This window comes from Salmo trutta, chromosome 17 (assembly GCF_901001165.1).
Source record: "Salmo trutta chromosome 17, fSalTru1.1, whole genome shotgun sequence".
NCBI classification, from domain to species: Eukaryota; Metazoa; Chordata; class Actinopteri; order Salmoniformes; family Salmonidae; genus Salmo; species Salmo trutta.
Window position 1 is genome coordinate 379,350 of NC_042973.1, and position 23,017 is coordinate 402,366.

A 23,017-nucleotide genomic window follows, 5' to 3' on the forward strand; every position below is an offset into this window, starting at 1 on the left:
TACTACATCTACCGTCACCATACTACTGTACTATATCTACCGTCACCATACTAACACCAATACTACATCTACCGTCACCATACTACTATACTAACACCAATACTACATCTACCGTCACCTTACTACTGTACTATATCTACCATCACCATACTACTGTACTATATCTAGTCACCATACTACTGTACTACATCTAGTCACCTTACTATATCTAGTCACCATACTACTGTACTACATCTAGTCACCTTACTATATCTGGTCACCTTACTACTGTACTATAACTACCGTCACCATACTACTGTACTATATCTAGTCACCTTACTATATCTAGTCACCATACTACTGTACTATATCTAGTCACCTTACTATATTTGGTCACCTTACTACTGTACTATAACTACAGTCACCATACTACTGTACTATATCTAGTCACCTTACTATATCTAGTCACCATACTACTGTACTATATCTAGTCACCATACTACTGTACTATATCTAGTCACCATACTACTGTACTATATCTAGTCACCATACTACTGTACTATATCTACAGTCACCATACTACTGTACTATATCTACAGTCACCATACTACTGTACTATATCTACAGTCACCATACTACTGTACTATATCTACAGTCACCATACTACTGTACTATATCTAGTCACCATACTACTGTACTATATCTACTGTCACCATACTACTGTACTATATCTACTGTCACCATACTACTGTATTATATCTACTGTCACCAAACTACTGTACTATATCTACTGTACTATATCTACTGTACTATATCTACTGTACTATATCTACTGTCACCATACTACTGTACTATATCTACAGTCACCTTACTACTGTATTATATCTACTGTACTATATCTACTGTCACCATACTGCTGTACTATATCTACTGTCACCATACTGCTGTACTATATCTACTGTCACCATACTACTGTACTATATCTACTGTACTATATCTACTGTCACCATACTACTGTACCATATCTACTGTCACCATACTACTGTACGATATCTACTGTACTATATCTACTGTCACCTTACTACTGTACAATATCTACAGTCACCTTACTACTGTACTATATCTACTGTACTATATCTACTGTCACCATACTGCTGTACTATATCTACTGTACTATATCTACTGTCACCATACTACTGTACTATATCTACAGTCACCATACTACTGTACTATATCTACCGTCACCATACTACTGTACTACATCTACAGTTACCATACTACTGTACTATATCTACTGTACATTATCTACCGTCACCATACTACTGTACTATATCTACCATCACCATACTACTGTACTATATCTACAGTCACCATACTACTGTACTATATCTACTGTACTATATCTACTGTACTATATCTACTGTCACCATACTACTGTACTATATCTACTGTCACCATACTACTGTACTATATCTACTGTACTATATCTACTGTCACCTTACTACTGTACAATATCTACAGTCACCTTACTACTGTACTATATCTACTGTACTATATCTACTGTCACCATACTGCTGTACTATATCTACAGTTACCATACTACTGTACTATATCTACTGTACATTATCTACAGTCACCATACTACTGTACTATATCTACCGTCACCATACTACTGTACTACATCTACAGTTACCATACTACTGTACTATATCTACTGTACATTATCTACCGTCACCATACTACTGTACTATATCTACCATCACCATACTACTGTACTATATCTACAGTCACCATACTACTGTACTATATCTACTGTACTATATCTACTGTACTATATCTACTGTCACCATACTACTGTACTATATCTACTGTCACCATACTACTGTACTATATCTACTGTACTATATCTACTGTCACCTTACTACTGTACAATATCTACAGTCACCTTACTACTGTACTATATCTACTGTACTATATCTACTGTCACCATACTGCTGTACTATATCTACAGTTACCATACTACTGTACTATATCTACTGTACATTATCTACCGTCACCATACTACTGTACTATATCTACCGTCACCATACTACTGTACTATATCTACTGTCACCATACTACTGTACTATATCTACAGTCACCATACTACTGTACTATATCTACAGTCACCATACTACTGTACAAAATCTAGTCACCATACTACTGTACTATATCTACCGTCACCATACTACTGTACTATATCTACCGTCACCATACTACTGTACTATATCTACAGTCACCATACTACTGTACTATATCTACCGTCACCATACTACTGTACTATATCTACTGTCACTATACTATATCTACTGTCATCATACTACTGTACTACATCTACAGTTACCATACTACTGTACTATATCTACTGTACATTATCTACCGTCACCATACTACTGTACTATATCTACCGTCACCATACTACTGTACTATATCTACAGTCACCATACTACTGTACTATATCTACTGTACTATATCTACTGTCACCATACTACTGTACTATATCTACAGTCACCATACTACTGTACTATATCTACTGTCACAATACTACTGTCACCATACTACTGTACTATATCTACAGTCACCATACTACTGTACTATATCTACTGTACTATATCTACTGTCACCATACTACTGTACTATATCTACTGTACTATATCTACTGTCACCTTACTACTGTACAATATCTACAGTCACCTTACTACTGTACTATATCTACTGTACTATATCTACTGTCACCATACTACTGTACTATATCTACAGTCACCATACTGCTGTACTATATTGTCACCATACTACTGTACTATATCTACTGTACTATATCTACAGTCACCATACTACCGTACTATATCTACAGTCACCATACTACCGTACTATATCTACAGTCACCATACTACTGTACTATATCTACTGTCACCATACTACTGTACTATATCTACAGTCACCATACTACTGTACTATATCTACAGTCACCATACTACTGTACTATATCTACAGTCACCATACTACATCTAGTCACCATACTACTGTACTATATCTACCGTCACCATACTACTGTATTATATCTACTGTCACCATACTACTGTAACCATACTACTGTACTATATCTACTGTCACCATACTAATGTAACCATACTACCGTCACCATACTACTGTACTATATCTACCGTCACCATCCTACTGTACTATATCTACTGTCACCATACTACTGTACTATATCTACTGTCACCATACTACTGTACTATATCTACCGTCACCATACTACTGTACCACATCAGTCACCATACTACTGTACCATATCTACAGTCACCATACTACTGTACCATATCTACAGTCACCATACTACTGTACTATATCTACAGTCACCATACTACTGTACTATATCTACAGTCACCATACTACTGTACTATATCTACAGTCACCATACTACTGTACTATATCTACAGTCACCATACTACTTATCTACAGTCACCATACTACTGTACTATATCTACAGTCACCATACTACTGTACTATATCTACAGTCACCATACTACTGTACTATATCTAGTCACCATACTACTGTACTATATCTAGTCACCATACTACTGTACTATATCTACTGTCACCATACTACTGTACTATATCTACTGTCACCATACTACTGTACTATATCTACTGTCACCATACTACTGTACTATATCTACTGTCACCATACTACTGTAACCATACTACCGTCACCATACTACTGTACTATATCTACCGTCACCATACTACTGTACTATATCTACCGTCACCATACTACTGTACCATATCTACAGTCACCATACTACTGTACTATATCTACAGTCACCATACTACTGTACTATATCTACAGTCACCATACTACTGTACTATATCTACAGTCACCATACTACTGTACTATATCTACAGTCACCATACTACTGTACTATATCTACAGTCACCATACTACTGTACTATATCTACTGTCACCATACTACTGTACTATATCTACTGTCACCATACTACTGTAACCATACTACCGTCACCATACTACTGTACTATATCTACCGTCACCATACTACTGTACTATATATACCGTCACCATACTACTGTACTATATCTACTGACACCATACTACTGTACTATATCTACTGTCACCATACTACTGTAACCATACTACCGTCACCATACTACTGTATTATATCTACTGTCAACACACTACTGTAACCATACTACTGTCACCATACTACTGTACTATATCTACTGTCACCATACTACTGTAACCATACTACCGTCACCATACTACTGTACTATATCTACCGTCACCATACTACTGTACTATATCTACCGTCACCATACTACTGTACTATATCTACCGTCACCATACTACTGTACTATATCTACCGACACCATACTACTGTACTATATCTACTGTCACCATACTACTGTACTATATATACAGTCACCTTACTACTGTATTATATCTACTGTACTATATCTACTGTCACCATACTGCTGTACTATATCTACTGTCACCATACTGCTGTACTATATCTACTGTCACCATACTGCTGTACTATATCTACTGTACTATATCTACTGTCACCATACTGCTGTACTATATCTACTGTCACCATACTACTGTACTATATCTACTGTACTATATCTACTGTACTATATCTACTGTACTATATCTACTGTCACCATACTACTGTACTATATCTACTGTCACCTTACTACTGTACTATATCTACTGTACTATATCTACTGTCACCATACTGCTGTACTATATCTACTGTACTATATCTACTGTCACCATACTACTGTACTATATCTACAGTCACCATACTGCTGTACTATATCTATTGTCACCATACTACTGTATTATATCTACTGTACTATATCTACTGTACTATATCTACTGTCACCATACTACTGTACTATATCTACAGTCACCATACTACTGTACTATATCTACTGTCACCATACTACTGTACTATATCTACTGTCACCATACTACTGTACTATATCTACAGTCACCTTACTACTGTATTATATCTATTGTCACCATACTGCTGTACTATATCTACTGTACTATATCTACAGTCACCATACTACTGCACTATATCTACCGTCACCATACTACTGTACTATATCTACTGTCACTATACTATATCTACTGTCATCATACTACTGTACTACATCTACCGTCACCATACTACTGTACTATATCTACCGTCACCATACTACTGTACTATATCTACCGACACCATACTACTGTACTATATCTACTGTCACCATACTACTGTACTATATATACAGTCACCTTACTACTGTATTATATCTACTGTACTATATCTACTGTCACCATACTGCTGTACTATATCTACTGTCACCATACTGCTGTACTATATCTACTGTCACCATACTGCTGTACTATATCTACTGTACTATATCTACTGTCACCATACTGCTGTACTATATCTACTGTCACCATACTACTGTACTATATCTACTGTACTATATCTACTGTACTATATCTACTGTCACCATACTACTGTACTATATCTACTGTCACCTTACTACTGTACTATATCTACTGTACTATATCTACTGTCACCATACTGCTGTACTATATCTACTGTACTATATCTACTGTCACCATACTACTGTACTATATCTACAGTCACCATACTGCTGTACTATATCTATTGTCACCATACTACTGTATTATATCTACTGTACTATATCTACTGTACTATATCTACTGTCACCATACTACTGTACTATATCTACAGTCACCATACTACTGTACTATATCTACTGTCACCATACTACTGTACTATATCTACTGTCACCATACTACTGTACTATATCTACAGTCACCTTACTACTGTATTATATCTATTGTCACCATACTGCTGTACTATATCTACTGTACTATATCTACAGTCACCATACTACTGCACTATATCTACCGTCACCATACTACTGTACTATATCTACTGTCACTATACTATATCTACTGTCATCATACTACTGTACTACATCTACAGTTACCATACTACTGTACTATATCTACTGTACTATATCTACAGTCACCATACTACATCTACAGTCACCATACTACTGTACTATATCTACTGTCACCATACTACTGTACTATATCTACTGTCACCATACTACTGTACTATATCCTGCCTGTTTGCCCTGTCCGGGGGTATCATCGGATGGGGCCACAGTGTCTTCTGATCCCTCCTGTCTCAGCCTCCAGTATTTATGCTGCAGTAGTTTATGTGTCGGGGGGCTAGGGTCAGTCTGTTACATCTGGAGTATTCTCTTGTCTTATCCGGTGTCCTGTGTGAATGTAAATATGCTCTCTCTAATTCTCTCTTTCTTTCTTTCTTTCTTTCTTTCTTTCTTTCTTTCTTTCTCTCGGAGGACCTGAGCCCTAGGACTACCTGGCATGATGACTCCTTGCTGTCCCCAGTCCACCTGGCCATGCTGCTGCTCCAGTTTCAACTGTTCTGCCTGCGGCTACGGAACCCTGACCTGTTCACCGGACGTGCTTGTTGCACCCTCGACAATTACTATGTTTATTATTATTTGACCATGCTGGTCATTTACGAACATTTTAACATCTTGACCATGTTCTGTTATAATATCCACCCGGCACAGCCAGAAGAGGACTGGCCACCCCTCATAGCCTGGTTCCTCTCTAGGTTTCTTCCTAGGTTTTTGGCCTTTCTCAGGAGTTTTTCCTAGGGAGTTTTTCCCAGCCACCGTGCTTCTTTCACATGCATTGCTTGCTGTTTGGGGTTTTAGGCTGGGTTTCTGTACAGCACTTTGAGATTTCAGCTGATGTACGAAGGGCTATATAAATAAATTTGATTTGATTTGATTTGATTACTGTACTATATCTACTGTCACCATAATACTGTACTATATCTACCGTCACCTTACTGTCACTATATCTACTGTACTATATCTACTGTCACCATACTACTGTACTATATCTACAGTCACCTTACTACTGTACTATATCTATAGTCACCTTACTACTGTACTATAGCTACTGTACTATATCTACTGTCACCATACTACTGTACTATATCTACTGACACCATACTACTGTACTATATCTACAGATATCATACAACTGTGCTAAACTAAACTGTACTAAAGCTGCTGTCACAAATATCGACAAAAAAAGATTTGAGAAGTAGATGTGGTATGAGTTAATATCATCACTACATCTACCGTCACCATACTACTGTACTATATCTACCGTCACCATACTACTGTACTATATCTACAGTCACCATACTACTGTACTATATCTACAGTCACCATACTACTGTACTATATCTACAGTCACCATACTACTGTACTAACACCAATACTACATCTACCGTCACCATACTACTGTACTATATCTACCGTCACCATACTACTGTACTATATCTACCGTACTGTATCTACTGTACTATATCTACCGTCACCATACTACTGTACTATATCTACCGTCACCATACTACTGTACTATCTGGAGTGAAGTGTTTATTAATCCACTAGATGGCACTTGTATTTTACTTTCTACAAAGAGGAGATCCAGACCTTTTACTGCTCGTCTCCCTGAAAAGACTAAGAGGAACCACGTGAAACAACATGCATGAAAACAACTCTGAAAATAAAATACATTTCACAAGCAAAGACAAAGTAGAGTGGAGGAGCGTAGAGAGAGATGTCTTGTAATATTAGATGATTGGTTAATTGCTACTGACTGAACGATGTTCACTGCTTAAGACCTAACTTCTGTGCAGTGTGTGCGTGTGTCCGGGTGTTATCGTGTGTTAGGGGTGTTATCGTGTGTTAGGGGTGTTATCGTGTGTTAGGGGTGTTATCGTGTGTTAGGGGTGTTATCGTGTGTTATCGTGTATTAGGGGTGTTATCGTGTATTAGGGGTGTTATCGTGTATTAGGGGTGTTATCGTGTATTAGGGGTGTTATCGTGTGTTAGGGGTGTTATCGTGTGTTAGGGGTGTTATCGTGTGTTAGGGGTGTTATCGTGTGTTAGGGGTGTTATCGTGTGTTAGGGGTGTTATCTGTGTTATCGGTGTATTAGGGGTGTTATCGTGTATTAGGGGTGTTATCGTGTATTAGGGGTGTTATCGTGTATTAGGGGTGTTATCGTGCGTTAGGGGTGTTATCGTGCGTTAGGGGTGTTATCGTGCGTTAGGGGTGTTATCGTGCGTTAGGGGTGTTATCGTGTATTAGGGGTGTTATCGTGTGTTAGGGGTGTTATCGTGCGTTAGGGGTGTTATCGTGGGCGCGTACCTCTGGGGCTGGCCTGGAGGCTCTGCTGTGCGGTGTGGTGCAGTTCCTGGACACATGGTGGTCTGGTGGATGGCAGGAACACATTCCTCTGGAGGAGCCATGGAGACACGTAGTGGTCTGATAACTTACACTCTACATCCAGGTCTGATACCGCTGTGGAGAGGGGAGAGAGAACAGGAGGGTCTGATACCGCTGTGGAGAGGGGAGAGAGAACAGGAGGGTCTGATACCGCTGTGGAGAGGGGAGAGAGAACAGGAGGGTCTGATACCGCTGTGGAGAGGGGAGAGAGAACAGGAGGGTCTGATACCGCTGTGGAGAGGGGAGAGAGAACAGGAGGGTCTGATACCGCTGTGGAGAGGGGAGAGGAGCGAGATGAATGAGAACAGGAGAATGGGTGGGTCTGATACCGCTGTGGAGGGGGGAGAGGAGCATGAGAACAGGAGGGTCTGATACCGCTGGGGAGAGGAGCGAGATGAATGAGAACAGGAGAATGGGTGGTGTTCAGGCAGAGCAGGGTTCCAAATGATCTGTATGAAACCAATCTGAGGTGAAACACCCACGCGACCTGGTCTACCAGCTCACCCACGCGACCTGGTCTACCAGCTCACCCACGCGACCTGGTCTACCAGCTCACCCACGCGACCTGGTCTACCAGCTCACCCACGCGACCTGGTTTCCAACAGAAACTCGAATTAATCTCAAACTACATACAATAGTAGAGTTATTAGGCTTTAGAACCACGCTACTGCTACAGAGCTGTATATAACCAGGCTAGCCTGTCGCTACTGCTACAGAGCTGTACATAACCAGGCTAGCCTGTCGCTACAGAGCTGTATATAACCAGACTAGCCTGTCGCTACTGCTACAGAGCTATATATAACCAGGCTAGCCTGTCGCTACAGAGCTGTACATAACCAGGCTAGCCTGTCGCTACTGCTACAGAGCTGTACATAACCAGGCTAGCCTGACGCTACTGCTACAGAGCTGTATATAACCAGGCTAGCCTGACACTACTGCTACAGAACTGTACATAACCAGGCTAGCCTGACGCTACGGGTGCAGAGCTGTACATAACCAGGCTAGCCTGACACTACTGCTACAGAGCTGTATATAACCAGGCTCGCCTGTTGCTACAGAGCTGTATATAACCAGGCTAGTCTGTCGCTACAGAGCTGTATATAACCAAGCTCGCCTGTCGCTACAGAGCTGTATATAACCAGGCTAGCCTGTCGCTACTGCTACAGAGCTGTATATAACCAGGCTAGCCTGTCGCTACATAGCTGTATATAACCAGGCTAGCCTGTCGCTACATAGCTGTATATAACCAGGCTAGCCTGTCGCTACTGCTACAGAGCTGTATATAACCAGGCTAGCCTGTCGCTACTGCTACAGAGCTGTACATAACCAGGCTAGCCTGACACTACTGCTACAGAGCTGTACATAACCAGGCTAGCCTGTCGCTACTGCTACAGAGCTGTACATAACCAGGCTAGCCTGTCGCTACTGCTACAGAGCTGTACATAACCAGGCTAGCCTGTCGCTACTGCTACAGAGCTGTACATAACCAGGCTAGCCTGTCGCTACTGCTACAGAGCTGTATATAACCAGGCTAGCCTGTCGCTACTGCTACAGAGCTGTATATAACCAGGCTAGCCTGTCGCTACAGAGCTGTATATAACCAGGCTAGCCTGACGCTACTGCTACAGAGCTGTATATAACCAGGCTAGCCTGTCGCTACTGCTGCAGAGCTTTGGAAGTACAGTAATATAAAATGATAGGTGTGTCATGCACGCACTTAAGCAAGCAAGAAAAGCCCAGAAGAATAACGTATGCTTACTCAAAGTGCTGTTACTGAGCTTCCTGTAATAATTCTGGTCATGCTATGGTATTGATGATACAGGTTACATTATACACCTACTGGGGCATTTGAGTGTTACGCTGTAAACTTGAGGCGTATGAAGTTCAATTACAAGACTTTCAAAACATTAGGATCTGTAGAATGTCATGGTATTAAGATGCCATGAAATCAACCACACATATTGTAACTGGTCCAAGGTATTGTCTATTGTATTGTGTTATTGTATACACAGCCAGATTAAAGCCAGGCAGGGATTTCAGTTTGAATTCAATCCCCTCTGATTCCAGGGATTTGACCCAGAATGGGAGCATGTAGATTATGACTGGCCCTTATGTCTAGAACATGCTGTTTGTTTTGTTTCTCTGCATCATTGACGTTTCTCCACAGTCTGCATTTCACAGAACTAGAAAGAGGTTCTACTTCAATTTAGATGACCCATATTTCTTATTAAGTGTAGCTGGGCATGACAAGGCAGATATTTGAATAACAACAAATTTGACAGGTGGCCAGGGTCAGTTACTGTCCTGGAATACAAAAGATGTAGAAGCACTGGGGGTTGTGCTAACACTGAATAACCCCATATACACCCCCCTCTGGCTGGGAAGAGCCAAGGGGCACCACAGACAGGGGATCTGCTGCTGGTGACACACTTCTAAAGCAGCAGATTAGTGGTAGAGGGAACGGGGTGGTCTACGGTACAAACGGGGTGGTCTACGGGACAAACGGGGTGGGCAGGGTTAGTGGTGGAGAGGGCAGGGTGGTCTACGGGACAAACAGGGTGGGCAGGGTTAGTGGTGGAAAGGGCAGGGTGGTCTACGGGACAAACGGGGTGGTCTACGGGACAAACGGGGTGGGCAGGGTTAGTGGTGGAGAGGGCAGGGTGGTCTACGGGACAAACGGGGTGGGCAGGGTTAGTGGTGGAGAGGGCAGGGTGGTCTACGGGACAAACAGGGTGGGCAGGGTTAGTGGTGGAGAGGGCAGGGTGGTCTACGGGACAAACAGGGTGTGCAGGGTTAGTGGTGGAGAGGGCAGGGTGGTCTACGGGACAAACAGGGTGGGCTACGGGACAAACGGGGTGGGCTACGGGACAAACGGGGTGGGCAGGGTTAGTGGTGGAGAGGGCAGGGTGGTCTACGGGACAAACACGGTGGGCTACGGGACAAACAGGGTGGGCATAATGGCACTCATCAGAACAGCAGTCCTCCATTTCATTTACATTTAATCTAGTGTGTGTATATTAAACATTGGTTATGATCCCATGTGCTGTGTTGTAATTTGGATGTATTATCCTAAGCATGTTAGTGCAGTATATTGAGAAGTGTGATTTACAAGTCAGAATGACACCGTCATTAAAATGACAATAGAACAGGTAAAGGTAAGGTAAGGTACAGTATGCTTGGATAACATATGCAGAATTATTATTTTTTTAAATGTACATAGAATTATGCATAATGATTATGGCTCTACATTGCAGGAAAAAGCTGTTTGTTTGAAAACTGAATTCTCCATCCACCCTCACGTATTTTGTTCCCACTAAAATAATGGCTACATGGCTCCCCTGGTTGAGAGGACAGAGTGGGCTACAGAGTGAGCTGGCCCAGATGGAGAGAGATCCATCTGAGCTAGACTATTACGGTGTTGTAGTACTCGCGTCCGGTCTCGAGACTACATATTGAGTGTCTCGGACTTGACTCGGTGTCGGACAGTGAAGACTCGGTCTTGCCTAGGTGTAATTTCATCCCGAGACCAGCGGAGTAGAAAAATAAAATCACTTATCAGCGTCTGTTCAGTCAGCGCATTAAACCGCTTCACCAGACTAATAATATATATATATATATATATATATATATATATATATATATATATATATACACACACACACACACACATACATACACTGCTCAAAAAAATAAAGGGAACACTTAAACAACACAATGTAACTCCAAGTCAATCACACTTCTGTGAAATCAAACTGTCCACTTAGGAAGCAACACTGATTGACAATACATTTCACATGCTGTTGTGCAAATGGAATAGACAACAGGTGGAAATTATAGGCAATTAGCAAGACACCCCCCAATAAAGGAATGGTTCTGCAGGTGGTGACCACAGACCACTTCTCAGTTCATATGCTTCCTGGCTGATGTTTTGGTCACTTTTGAATGCTGGCGGGGCTTTCACTCTAGTGGTAGCATGAGACGGAGTCTACAACCCACACAAGTGGCTCAGGTAGTGCAGCTCATCCAGGATGGCACATCAATGCCAGCTGTGGCAAGAAGGTTTGCTGTGTCTGTCAGCGTAGTGTCCAGAGCATGGAGGCACTACCAGGAGACAGGCCAGTACATCAGGAGACGTGGAGGAGGCCGTAGGAGGGCAACAACTCAGCAGCAGGACCGCTACCTCCGCCTTTGTGCAAGGAGGAGCAGGAGGAGCACTGCCAGAGCCCTGCAAAATGACCTCCAGCAGGCCACAAATGTGCATGTGTCTGCTCAAACGGTCAGAAACAGACTCCATGAGGGTGGTATGAGGGCCCGACGTCCACAGGTGGGGGTTGTGCATACAGCCCAACACCGTGCAGGACGTTTGGCATTTGCCAGAGAACACCAAGATTGGCAAATTCGCCACTGGCGCCCTGTGCTCTTCACAGATGAACGCAGGTTCACACTGAGCACATGTGACAGACGTGACAGAGTCTGGAGACGCCGTGGAGAACGTTCTGCTGCCTGCAACATCCTCCAGCATGACCGGTTTGGCGGTGGGTTAGTCATGGTGTGGGGTGGCATTTCTTTGGGGGGCCGCACAGCCCTCCATGTGCTCGCCAGAGGTAGCCTGACTGCCATTAGGTACCGAGATGAGATCCTCAGACCCCTTGTGAGACCATATGCTGGTGCGGTTGGCCCTGGGTTCCTCCTAATGCAAGAAAATGCTAGACCTCATGTGGCTGGAGTGTGTCAGCAGTTCCTGCAAGAGAAAGGCATTGATGCTATGGACTGGCCTGCCCGTTCCACAGACCTGAATCCAATTGAGCACATCTGGGACATCATGTCTCGCTCCATCCACCAACGCCACGTTGCACCACAGACTGTCCAGGAGTTGTCGGATGCTTTTGTCCAGGTCTGGGAGGAGATCCCTCAGGAGACCATCCGCCACCTCATCAGGAGCATGCCCAGGCGTTGAAGGGAAGTCATACAGGCACGTGGAGGCCACACACACACACTACTGAACCTCATTTTGACTTGTTTTAAGGGCATTACATCAAAGTTGGATCAGCCTGTAGTGTGGTTTTCCACTTTAATTTTGAGTGTGACTCCAAATCCAGACCTCCATGGGTTGATACATTGGATTTCCATTGATTATTTTTGTGTGATTTTGTTGTCAGCACATTCAACTATGTAAAGAAAAAAGTATTTAATAAGATTTCATTCATTCTTATCTAGGATGTGTTATTTTAGTGTTCCCTTTATTTTTTTGAGCAGTACATACATACATACATACATACATACATACATACATACATTACATACATACATACACTCCTTTCATGAAACATTAATACAGTATCTGACCAGCCTTTAGATCTATTATAGACATGTTAGTACAGGGGTGAACCTACAGGCCCTTCAGGGGTGAACCTACAGGCCCTTCAGGGGTGAACCTACAGGCCCTTCAGGGGTGAACCTACAGGCCCTTCAGGGGTGAACCTACAGGCCCTTCAGGGGTGAACCTACAGGCCCTTCAGGGGTGAACCTACAGGCCTTCAGTAGAATATCATCTGCAGGCAGCAAGAGTGTGCAGCTCAACTGGTTTTGGCATGGAGCAGCTCACAGAAGAATGACATCGGTAGCCGGTAGGGTAGGAAAGACATTTCAATGCATGATATCTACCATGCTTACTAAGGCAACAATGGGTTGCAATTTCAGTTTAATCCACCAGAAAAAAATACTACAACAATTATTGTGGTTAAACTCAAATATAGTAAATCATAAAACATTTTTCGGTAACAAAAAAAAGTATTTGTAAATGATATCATAAATAAGACTGGTGGAGTTGTGTCACACATTCAGCTAACAAAAATATATGTAAATGTCTGTTCTACCCCAAAATAATTACAGCGTTACAGCAAAAATGGAAGAGGCAAGTGGAAGGGGGAGTAAGGCCCTGCATTAAAGACCAAAATTGGTTAAAGAAAATTGTGATCAGTTAAATATATTTATTTTTTGAGCCAACTCTGCAAATAGCAATACTGGGTGCTTTGAAGTCAGTGTCAAATTGATCAATAATAAAATAAACTTTTTGGCTAAAAGTATTACATTTACAAACTGTAGAAACTAATGAGAATAGAAAAGTTCATAACTTTTGTGAAACATCACAGCACAGTTGAAAAATATATGGCAAATAGAAATCCAATATGGATGGTGCTATGCCCTCAGACGAACCATCAAACAAGCAAAGCATCAATACAGGATTAAGATTTAATCCTATTACACCGGCTCTGACTCTCGTCGGATGTGGCAGGGCTTGAAAACAATCACGGACTAGAAAGGGAAACCCAGACGCGAGCAGCCCGGAGACGCGAGCCTACAGTTGTCCCTCCTTTAAAAGTTGTGTCATACTGCGGCACACCTCGCGTGCTGCCTCGGCATTCTGTGGCACATTGTGGAATTCTCAGCCATTCTTTCTATAACTGCACATTATTACTAGTTTGACCGCCAGAGGGCATCTTTGAGAAGCATTTGATAGTATTCTATACTAGGCTGTCCTTGTAAATAAGAATTTGTTCTTAACCGATTTCATATGTGTTATTTCATAGTTGTGATGTCGTCACAACATAATAAATGATATCTACACAACATAGTTGTGAAGTCTCCTACAGAATCAGACATTACTCAACACTAGTGAGACTCATTTCACCTATGGGCCTACAGTATATCGAGAGAGAAAAAAACTCAATGATGTGACTCTCCGCCAATAATTCCATTTAGAGGATTGGAGGACTCTAATTTAATATCTAAGGGGCATTTTCCGTTAGATATTCTCACAGGGGCTTTTATTATTAATTAATTTAGAATGATATCATTACTTTTTAAACAAAGTGATTATATTTTGGTTTCATTTAACCTCGAGTGAGTGAGAAAAGGCAAAAAAGCAGACATCACTTGCTTATATTCAGTCAACACATCAAGAATATCATGGCATATTTGAACAAGTCATTCATTAATGGACATTTTGAAATAGTATTTTTATCATAATTTTATTAACGAAAGCATAAGGATGCTGATGAAGAAATACAGTACTGTACAGTATATGCTTTTACATTTGGATAATAAAGCATTTTGAAGATAAGCCACCTGCATATGTTTATTAGGCTACTGTGCAGTCTGACAAGTAAACATAGTCTACAATACATACTGTAGTAAACATGGGAAAGTGCCTAATTCCTTACATAAGGGAGAGCAGGCCATGTCCAGACTTTCTCGGTGACCTCAAGTACTCATTAACTCTGTCTTTAATGCTTTTTCGAGTTGCATCAGTCATGGACAGAAACTTCTGAGGCACCGTATTATTGATGAACACACGGAGGTTCACTGGTAAGCCACATTTGCCTTGGGATCCATTCCAGTTGGTATTCTGTGCCCACTCCTGGTATCTCTTCGGTTACAGAACCGTGGAACAGCAGAACGGTCCAGACGGCCCTTGCTGTGCCTGGTGAGCAGTTGGTCAAGTTCTGTTGTCAGAGGAGGAACGGAAATGTCAGGGTGAACCGACAACCTGACGAACCCACCAGGTATGTTGACTCTACCTGTCGGAGGTGGAGTTCCAGAGCTCACAGGTGTGCCGGGCATGGATTGTGACTCCATCTGGTTCCTCTCCCTTTTCAACGGGTCATTCTCCACCTGACTCTCTGCTAATGAGGAGTGACTCGCTGCCAATACCGCCTGGGTCTGGACCAATGCATCAGCGGTCGCCCTCAGAGAACGTTTCTCTTTCTGCTGGTCATCAATGACTCCATATCGGTCTTCAAAGTTAGAATCTGATCCATGAGCACCTTCATCAGATGAGCAGAACGGTACCGCCCTGGTACCGCCCTGAGCCCCCATCGATTACAGTGGCCTACGATAGAAACAGTAGATCAATTAAGAATTAAAAATGACTCCAACAAACAAATGCTGTACACACTAAGAATATAGCTCAACAAACCGCTTTCTTGGCAACCATGTGTTTTTTCAGTGCGGCCCGTCGCCCAGCCCGTCGCCCAGCCCGTCGCCCAGCCCGTCGCCCAGCCCGTCGCCCAGCCCGTCGCCCAGCCCGTCGCCCAGCCCGTCGCCCAGCCCGTCGCCCAGCCCGTCGCCCAGCCCGTCGCCCAGCCCGTCGCCCAGCCCGTCGCCCAGCCCGTCGCCCAGCGATCTCCACAGATGGTTGTAAGCTCTGCAAAAACATTCACATTTTAGGTACACAATTATCGAGTTAATTATACAGTACGCCTACACATTGAAAGGCTACATACCTTCAATTTTTTTTTTATATAAAATGCTTTGAAACCAAAATATCTTTAGTTTTGGTGATCCTCTCAGCTCCGGCTCATGTTCAAGTCCTCTGGTGGTTACAGTCCGAACCCTGGAACGGGTAGCACTATAGAAAGAAGCTGGTGGTTACAGTCCGACCCCTGGAACGGGTAGCACTATAGAAAGAAGCTGGTGGTTACAGTCCTAACCCTGGAACGGGTAGCACCATAGAAAGAAGCTGGTGGTTACAGTCCTAACCCTGGAACGGGTAGCACTATAGAAAGAAGCTGGTGGTTACAGTCCTAACCCTGGAACGGGTAGCACTATAGAAAGAAGCTGGTGGTTACAGTCCTAACCCTGGAACGGGTAGCACCATAGAAAGAAGCTGGTGGTTACGGTCCTAACCCTGGAACGGGTAGCACCATAGAAAGAAGCTGGTGGTTACAGTCCTAACCCTGGAACGGGTAGCACCATAGAAAGAAGCTGGTGGTTACAGTCCGAACCCTGGAACGGGTAGCACTATAGAAAGAAGCTGGTGGTTACAGTCCTAACCCTGGAACGGGTAGCACTATAGAAAGAAGCTGGTGGTTACGGTCCTAACCCTGGAACGGGTAGCACCATAGAAAGAAGCTGTTGGTTACAGTCCTAACCCTGGAACGGGTAGCACCATAGAAAGAAGCTGGTGGTTACAGTCCTAACCCTGGAATGGGTAGCACCATAGAAAGAAGCTGGTGGTTACGGTCCTAACCCTGGAACGGGTAGCACCATAGAAAGAAGCCGGTGGTTACAGTCCTAACCCTGGAATGGGTAGCACCATAGAAAGAAGCTGGTGGTTACGGTCCGAACCCTGGAACGGGTAGCACCATAGAAAGAAGCTGGTGGTTACAGTCCTAACCCTGGAATGGGTAGCACTATAGAAAGAAGCTGGTTTGATGAAAATTATGTCCATTTCGTCTGTTTTCTTTGGTCGCAATGTGATTATTTTTTGATTAACAGCTCGTTTTTGAATGGTAACTGTATTAAGGTTGGAGTTTTGGGCGGGGTGAGGAAAGGCGTGACTTTCAGGTTACAATAGGCTATAAGTATACAGCAGATTGCCGTTTGTCCTCACTTTGATTATATTGTAGCACCATGACCTCTATTCATTTAAGTGAGCAGATTAGGGCTTTCAGGAGGAACGGAAAATCTACTGGGGACATTTCAGAAATACTGGTAGACTTGTGGATTTTGGTCATGGACAGTGCTATTCAGAAACACTACCATCAGATGCCTGTTCTCCGCCAAACTCAAAAGCCCAGGAAAATGAACAGGTACAGTAGGCCACCATACTTTAATGTAGGCCTAATAATACTAAACAATGCTTAAATAAATTGACTGCTGGTTTTTACTGTACGCTGCACTTTCGCATTTATTGTATTTCATGTCCAAAGAAACTAATCAAGCCATCGACTCACTGATGAATGAAGATGACGAGCGATAGGCCAAGGCCATCTGCCGGTATGACGGCATCGCTCCAATTACAGTAAGAAGACAGTTGAATAAACTTGGGTGGACTGACGGAAAGGCTCGGTAAGAAATGTTTTACATACATATATACACACACCTAGACTTTGAACTACTCCCCTCTGAGCGCAGGTATAGGGCACCCCTCAGCAGGAAAACAGAACTAGACAATAATTTGTGCCAGGTGTGATATCCCTCCTAAATAGCTCGGGCAAATGTTCCTATCCACCCAGTAAGATCAGCAGGCTAATGTTCCTATCCACCCAGTAAGGCCAGCAGGCTAATGTTCCTATCCACCCAGTAAGGCCAGCAGGCTAATGTTCCTATCCACCCAGTAAGGCCAGCAGGCTAATGTTCCTATCCACCCAGTAAGGCCAGCAGGCTAATGTTCCTATCCACCCAGTAAGGCCAGCAGGCTAATGTTCCTATCCACCCAGTAAGGCCAGCAGGCTAATGTTCCTATCCACCCAGTAAGGCCAGCAGGCTAATGTTCCTATCCACCCAGTAAGGCCAGCAGGCTAATGTTCCTATCCACCCAGTAAGACCAGCAGGCTAATGTTCCTATCCACCCAGTAAGGCCAGCAGGCTAAATGTTCCTATCCACCCAGTAAGACCAGCAGGCTAATGTTCCTATCCACCCAGTAAGGCCAGCAGGCTAAATGTTCCTATCCACCCAGTAAGGCCAGCAGGCTAAATGTTCCTATCCACCCAGTAAGACCAGCAGGCTAATGTTCCTATCCACTCACTAAGGCCAGCAGGCTAATGTTCCTATCCACCCACTAAGGCCAGCAGGCTAATGTTCCTATCCACCCAGTAAGGCCAGCAGGCTAATGTTCCTATCCACTCAGTAAGGCCAGCAGGCTAATGTTCCTATCCACTCAGTAAGGCCAGCAGGCTAATGTTCCTATCCACCCAGTAAGGCCAGCAGGCTAATGTTCCTATCCACCCAGTAAGGCCACCAGGCTAGGCTTTTTTTTTAATGTGTTTTATTTCTTCATTTTAATTTATTATTGCTATGTAACTGTTATGAAAGTTGTATTGTCAATTTTGTATTGTATTTAAACGCCAATTTAAATGTGTCGGAAGTTTACATACACCTTAGCCAAATACATTTAAACTCAGTTTCACAATTCCTGACATTTAAATCCTAGTAAAAACTCCCTGTCTTAGGTCAGTTAGGATCACCACCTTAAAAAGATTGTGAAATGTCAGAATAATAGTAGCGATGATACTTGATTAGATAATGATTTATTTCAGCTTTTATTTCTTTCATCACATTCCCAGTGGGTCAGAAGTTTACATACTCTCAATTAGTATTTGGGAGCATTGCCTTTAAACTGTTTAACTTGGGTCAAACATTTCAGGTAGCCTTCCACAAGCTTCCCACAATAAGTTGGGTGAATTTTGGCCCATTCCTCCTGACAGATCTGGTGTAACTGAGTCAGGTTTGTAGGCCTCCTTGCTCGCACACGCTTTTACAGTTCTGTCCACAGATTTTCTATAGGATTGAGGTCAGGGCTTTGTGATGCCCACTCCAACACCTTGACTTTGTTGTCCTTAAGCCATTTTGCCACAACTTCGGAAGTATGCATGGGGTCATTGTCTATTTGGTAGACCCATGTGTGACCAAGCTTTAACTTCCTGGCTGATGTCTTGAGATGTTGCTTCAATATATCCACCTAATTTTGCTTTCTCATGATGCCATCTATATTGTGAAGTGCACCAGTCCCTCCTGCAGCAAAGCACCCCCACAACATGATGCTGCCACCCCCGTGCTTCACGGTTGGGATGGTGTTCTTCGGCTTGCAAGCCTCCCCCTTTTTCCTCCAAACATAACGATGGTCATTATGGCCAAACAGTTCTATTTTTGTTTCATCAGACCAGAGGAAATTTCTCCAAAAAAGTATGATCTTTGTCCCCATATCTAGTTGCAAACCATAGTCTGTTTTTTTTATGGCGGTTTTGGAGCAGTGGCTTCTTCCTTGCCGAGTGGCCTTTCAGGTTATGTCGATATAGGACTCGTGTTACTGTGGATATAGATACTTTTGTACCGTTTCCTCCAGCATCTTCACAAGGTCCTTTGTGTGTTGTTCTGGGATTGATTTGCACTTTTCGCGCCAAAGTACGTTCATCTCCAGGAGACAGAACGCGTCTCCTTCCTGAGCGGTATGATGGCTGTGTGGTCACATGGTGTTTATACTTGCGTACTATTGTATATACAGATGAACGTGGTACCTTCAGGCATTTGGAAATTGCTCCCAAGGATGAACCAGACTTGTGGAGGAATACAATTTTTTTCTGAGGTCTTTGCTGATTTCTTTTGATTTTCCCATGATGTCAAAGCAGACAAAAAGTTGTTTAGCTTATCCGGAAGCAAGACTGTCCGCAACGTGGCTGGATTTCCCTTTGTAGTTGTGATTATCTGGAGTCCCTGGCACATACGTCTCGTGTCGGAGCCGTTGAATTGCGACTCCACTTTGTCCTGACGTTTTGCCTGTTTGACTTACGGAGGGAATAACTATACTGTTTGTATTCGGCCATATTCCCAGTCACCTTGCCATGGTTAAATTGCAGTGGTTCACGCTTTCAGTTTTGAGAATGCTGCCATCGATCCATGGTTTCTGGTTTGAGTAGGTTTAATAATCTCCTATACATTTCCTGATAAACTCAGTCACCGTATCCGTCGATATTATTCCCCAGAGGCTACTCAGAACATATCCCAGGCTGCAGAATCAAAAAAATCTTGAAGCATTGATTCTGATTGGTCAGACCAGCGTTGAATAGTCCGTAGCTCGGGTACTTCCTGTTTGAATTTCTGCCTAAAGGAAGGGAGGAGCAAAATGGAGACGATGAGATTTTCTGAAGGGAGGGCGGGGGAGGGCCTTGTAGGCATTTCGAAAAGCTGAGTAGCAGTTGTTCAATGTTTTCTCAGAGCGAGTGCTAAAGTCAATGTGTTTGTAGAACTTCAGTAGCGTTCTGCTCAGATTAGCTTTGTTAACCTCTCTGGGCTAGGTGGGACGCTTGCGTCACCACCTACTCAACAGCCAGTTGAATCCCGTGGCGCGTTATTCAAATACCTTAGAAATGCTATTACTTCAATTTCTCAAACATATGACTATTTTACAGCATTTTAAAGACAAGACTCTCGTTAATCTAACCACACTGTCCGATTTCAAAAAGGCTTTACAACGAAAGCAAAACATTAGATTGTCAGCAGAGTACCCAGCCAGAAATAATCAGACACCCATTTTTCAAGCTAGCATATAATGTCACATAAACCCAAACCACAGCTAAATGCAGCACTAACCTTTGATGATCTTCATCAGATGACAATCTTAGGACATTATGTTATACAATACATGCATGTCTGTTCAATCAAGTTCATATTTATATCAAAAACCAGCTTTTTACATTAGCAGGTGACTAGCATTCCCACCGAACACTTCCTGTGAATTTACTAAATTACTCACGATAAACGTTCACAAAAAACAATTATTTTAAGAATTATAGATACAGAACTCCTCTATGCACTCGATATGTCCGATTTTAAAATAGCTTTTCGGTGAAAGCACATTTTGCAATATTCTAAGTAGATAGCCCGGCATCACAGGGCTAGCTATTTAGACACCCAGCAAGTTTAGCATTCACCAAAGTCAGATTTACTATAAGAAAAATGTTATTACCTTTGCTGTCTTCGTCAGAATGCACTCCCAGGGCTTCTACTTCAATAACAAATGTTGGTTTGGTCCCAAATAATCCATAGTTATGTTCAAACAGCGGCGTTTTGTTCGTGCGTTCAAGACACTATCCGAAGGGTAAATAAGGGTTACGAGCATTGCGCATTTCGTGACAAAAAATGTCTAAATATTCCATTACCGTACTTAGAAGCATGTCAACCGCTGTTTAAAATCCATTTTTATGCCACTTTTCTCGTAAAAAAAGCGATAATATTCCGACCGGCAAAGCCTGATTACATTCAACGAGAGAAAAAGTAAAAGCATGCTATCCCCTCATGCACGAGCCTCGTCTAATGGCCGTCTGATAGAGCACTTGCCAAGCGAGCAAATGTGTTTCAGCCTGGGCATTGAATTACGTCATTCAGCTTTTTCCCGGGTTCTGAGAGCCTATGGGAGCCGTAGGAAGTGTCACGTTACAGCAAAGATCCTAAATTTTCAATAAACAGAGGCAAGAAGAACAAACACTTGTCAGACAGGCCACTTCCTGGTGAGAATCTTCTCAGGTTTTTGCCTGCCATATGAGTTCTGTTATACTCACAGACACCATTCAAACAGTTTTAGAAACTTTAGGGTGTTTTCTATCCAAAGCCAATAATTATATGCATATTCTAGTTACTGGGCAGGAGTAGTAACCAGATTAAATCGAGTACGTTTTTTATCCGGCCGTGTAAATACTGCCCCCATCCCCAACAGGTTAAAATCCACGGCTACAATAAATGCGGCCTCAGGATATGTGGTTTCCAGTTTGCATAGTCAAGTGTAGTTCCTTGAGGGCCGTCGTGGTATCAGCTTGAGGGGGAATATACACGGCTGTGACTATAACCAAAGAGAATTCTCTTGGGAGGAAATACGGTCGGTATTTCATTGTGAGGTATTCTAGGTCGGGTGAACAAAAGGACTTAAGTTCCTGTATGTTACACCATGAGTAGTTAAATCATGAAACATACACACCGGCCCTTCTTCCTAGAGAGATCTTTATTCCTGTCTGCGCGATGAACTGAGAACCCAACTGGCTGTACGGACAGTATATCCCAAGAGAGCCATGTTTCCGTGAAACAGAGCATGTTATAATCCCTGATGTCT

General features: G+C 42.7%; 1 protein-coding gene and 1 long non-coding RNA gene across 3 annotated transcripts in view; both read right to left on the minus strand.

Annotated features, from left to right (window-relative positions):
- The window catches only part of nhsa (Nance-Horan syndrome a (congenital cataracts and dental anomalies)), a 111,325-nt gene that overhangs the window by 66,268 nt on the left and 22,040 nt on the right, over nt 1–23,017 (minus strand). For both annotated transcript variants that reach the window (XM_029695317.1, XM_029695316.1), the window contains exon 2: nt 8,334–8,486. In XM_029695317.1, the coding sequence (XP_029551177.1) occupies nt 8,334–8,486 (153 nt within the window). The remainder of the gene's footprint in view (nt 1–8,333; nt 8,487–23,017) is intronic.
- On the minus strand, nt 16,064–16,444 carry LOC115151406 (uncharacterized). The gene is made up of 2 exons (XR_003867283.1): nt 16,390–16,444; nt 16,064–16,302 (listed from the first exon to the last, which is right to left on the minus strand). It is a non-coding gene; the product is annotated as an uncharacterized LOC115151406 (long non-coding RNA).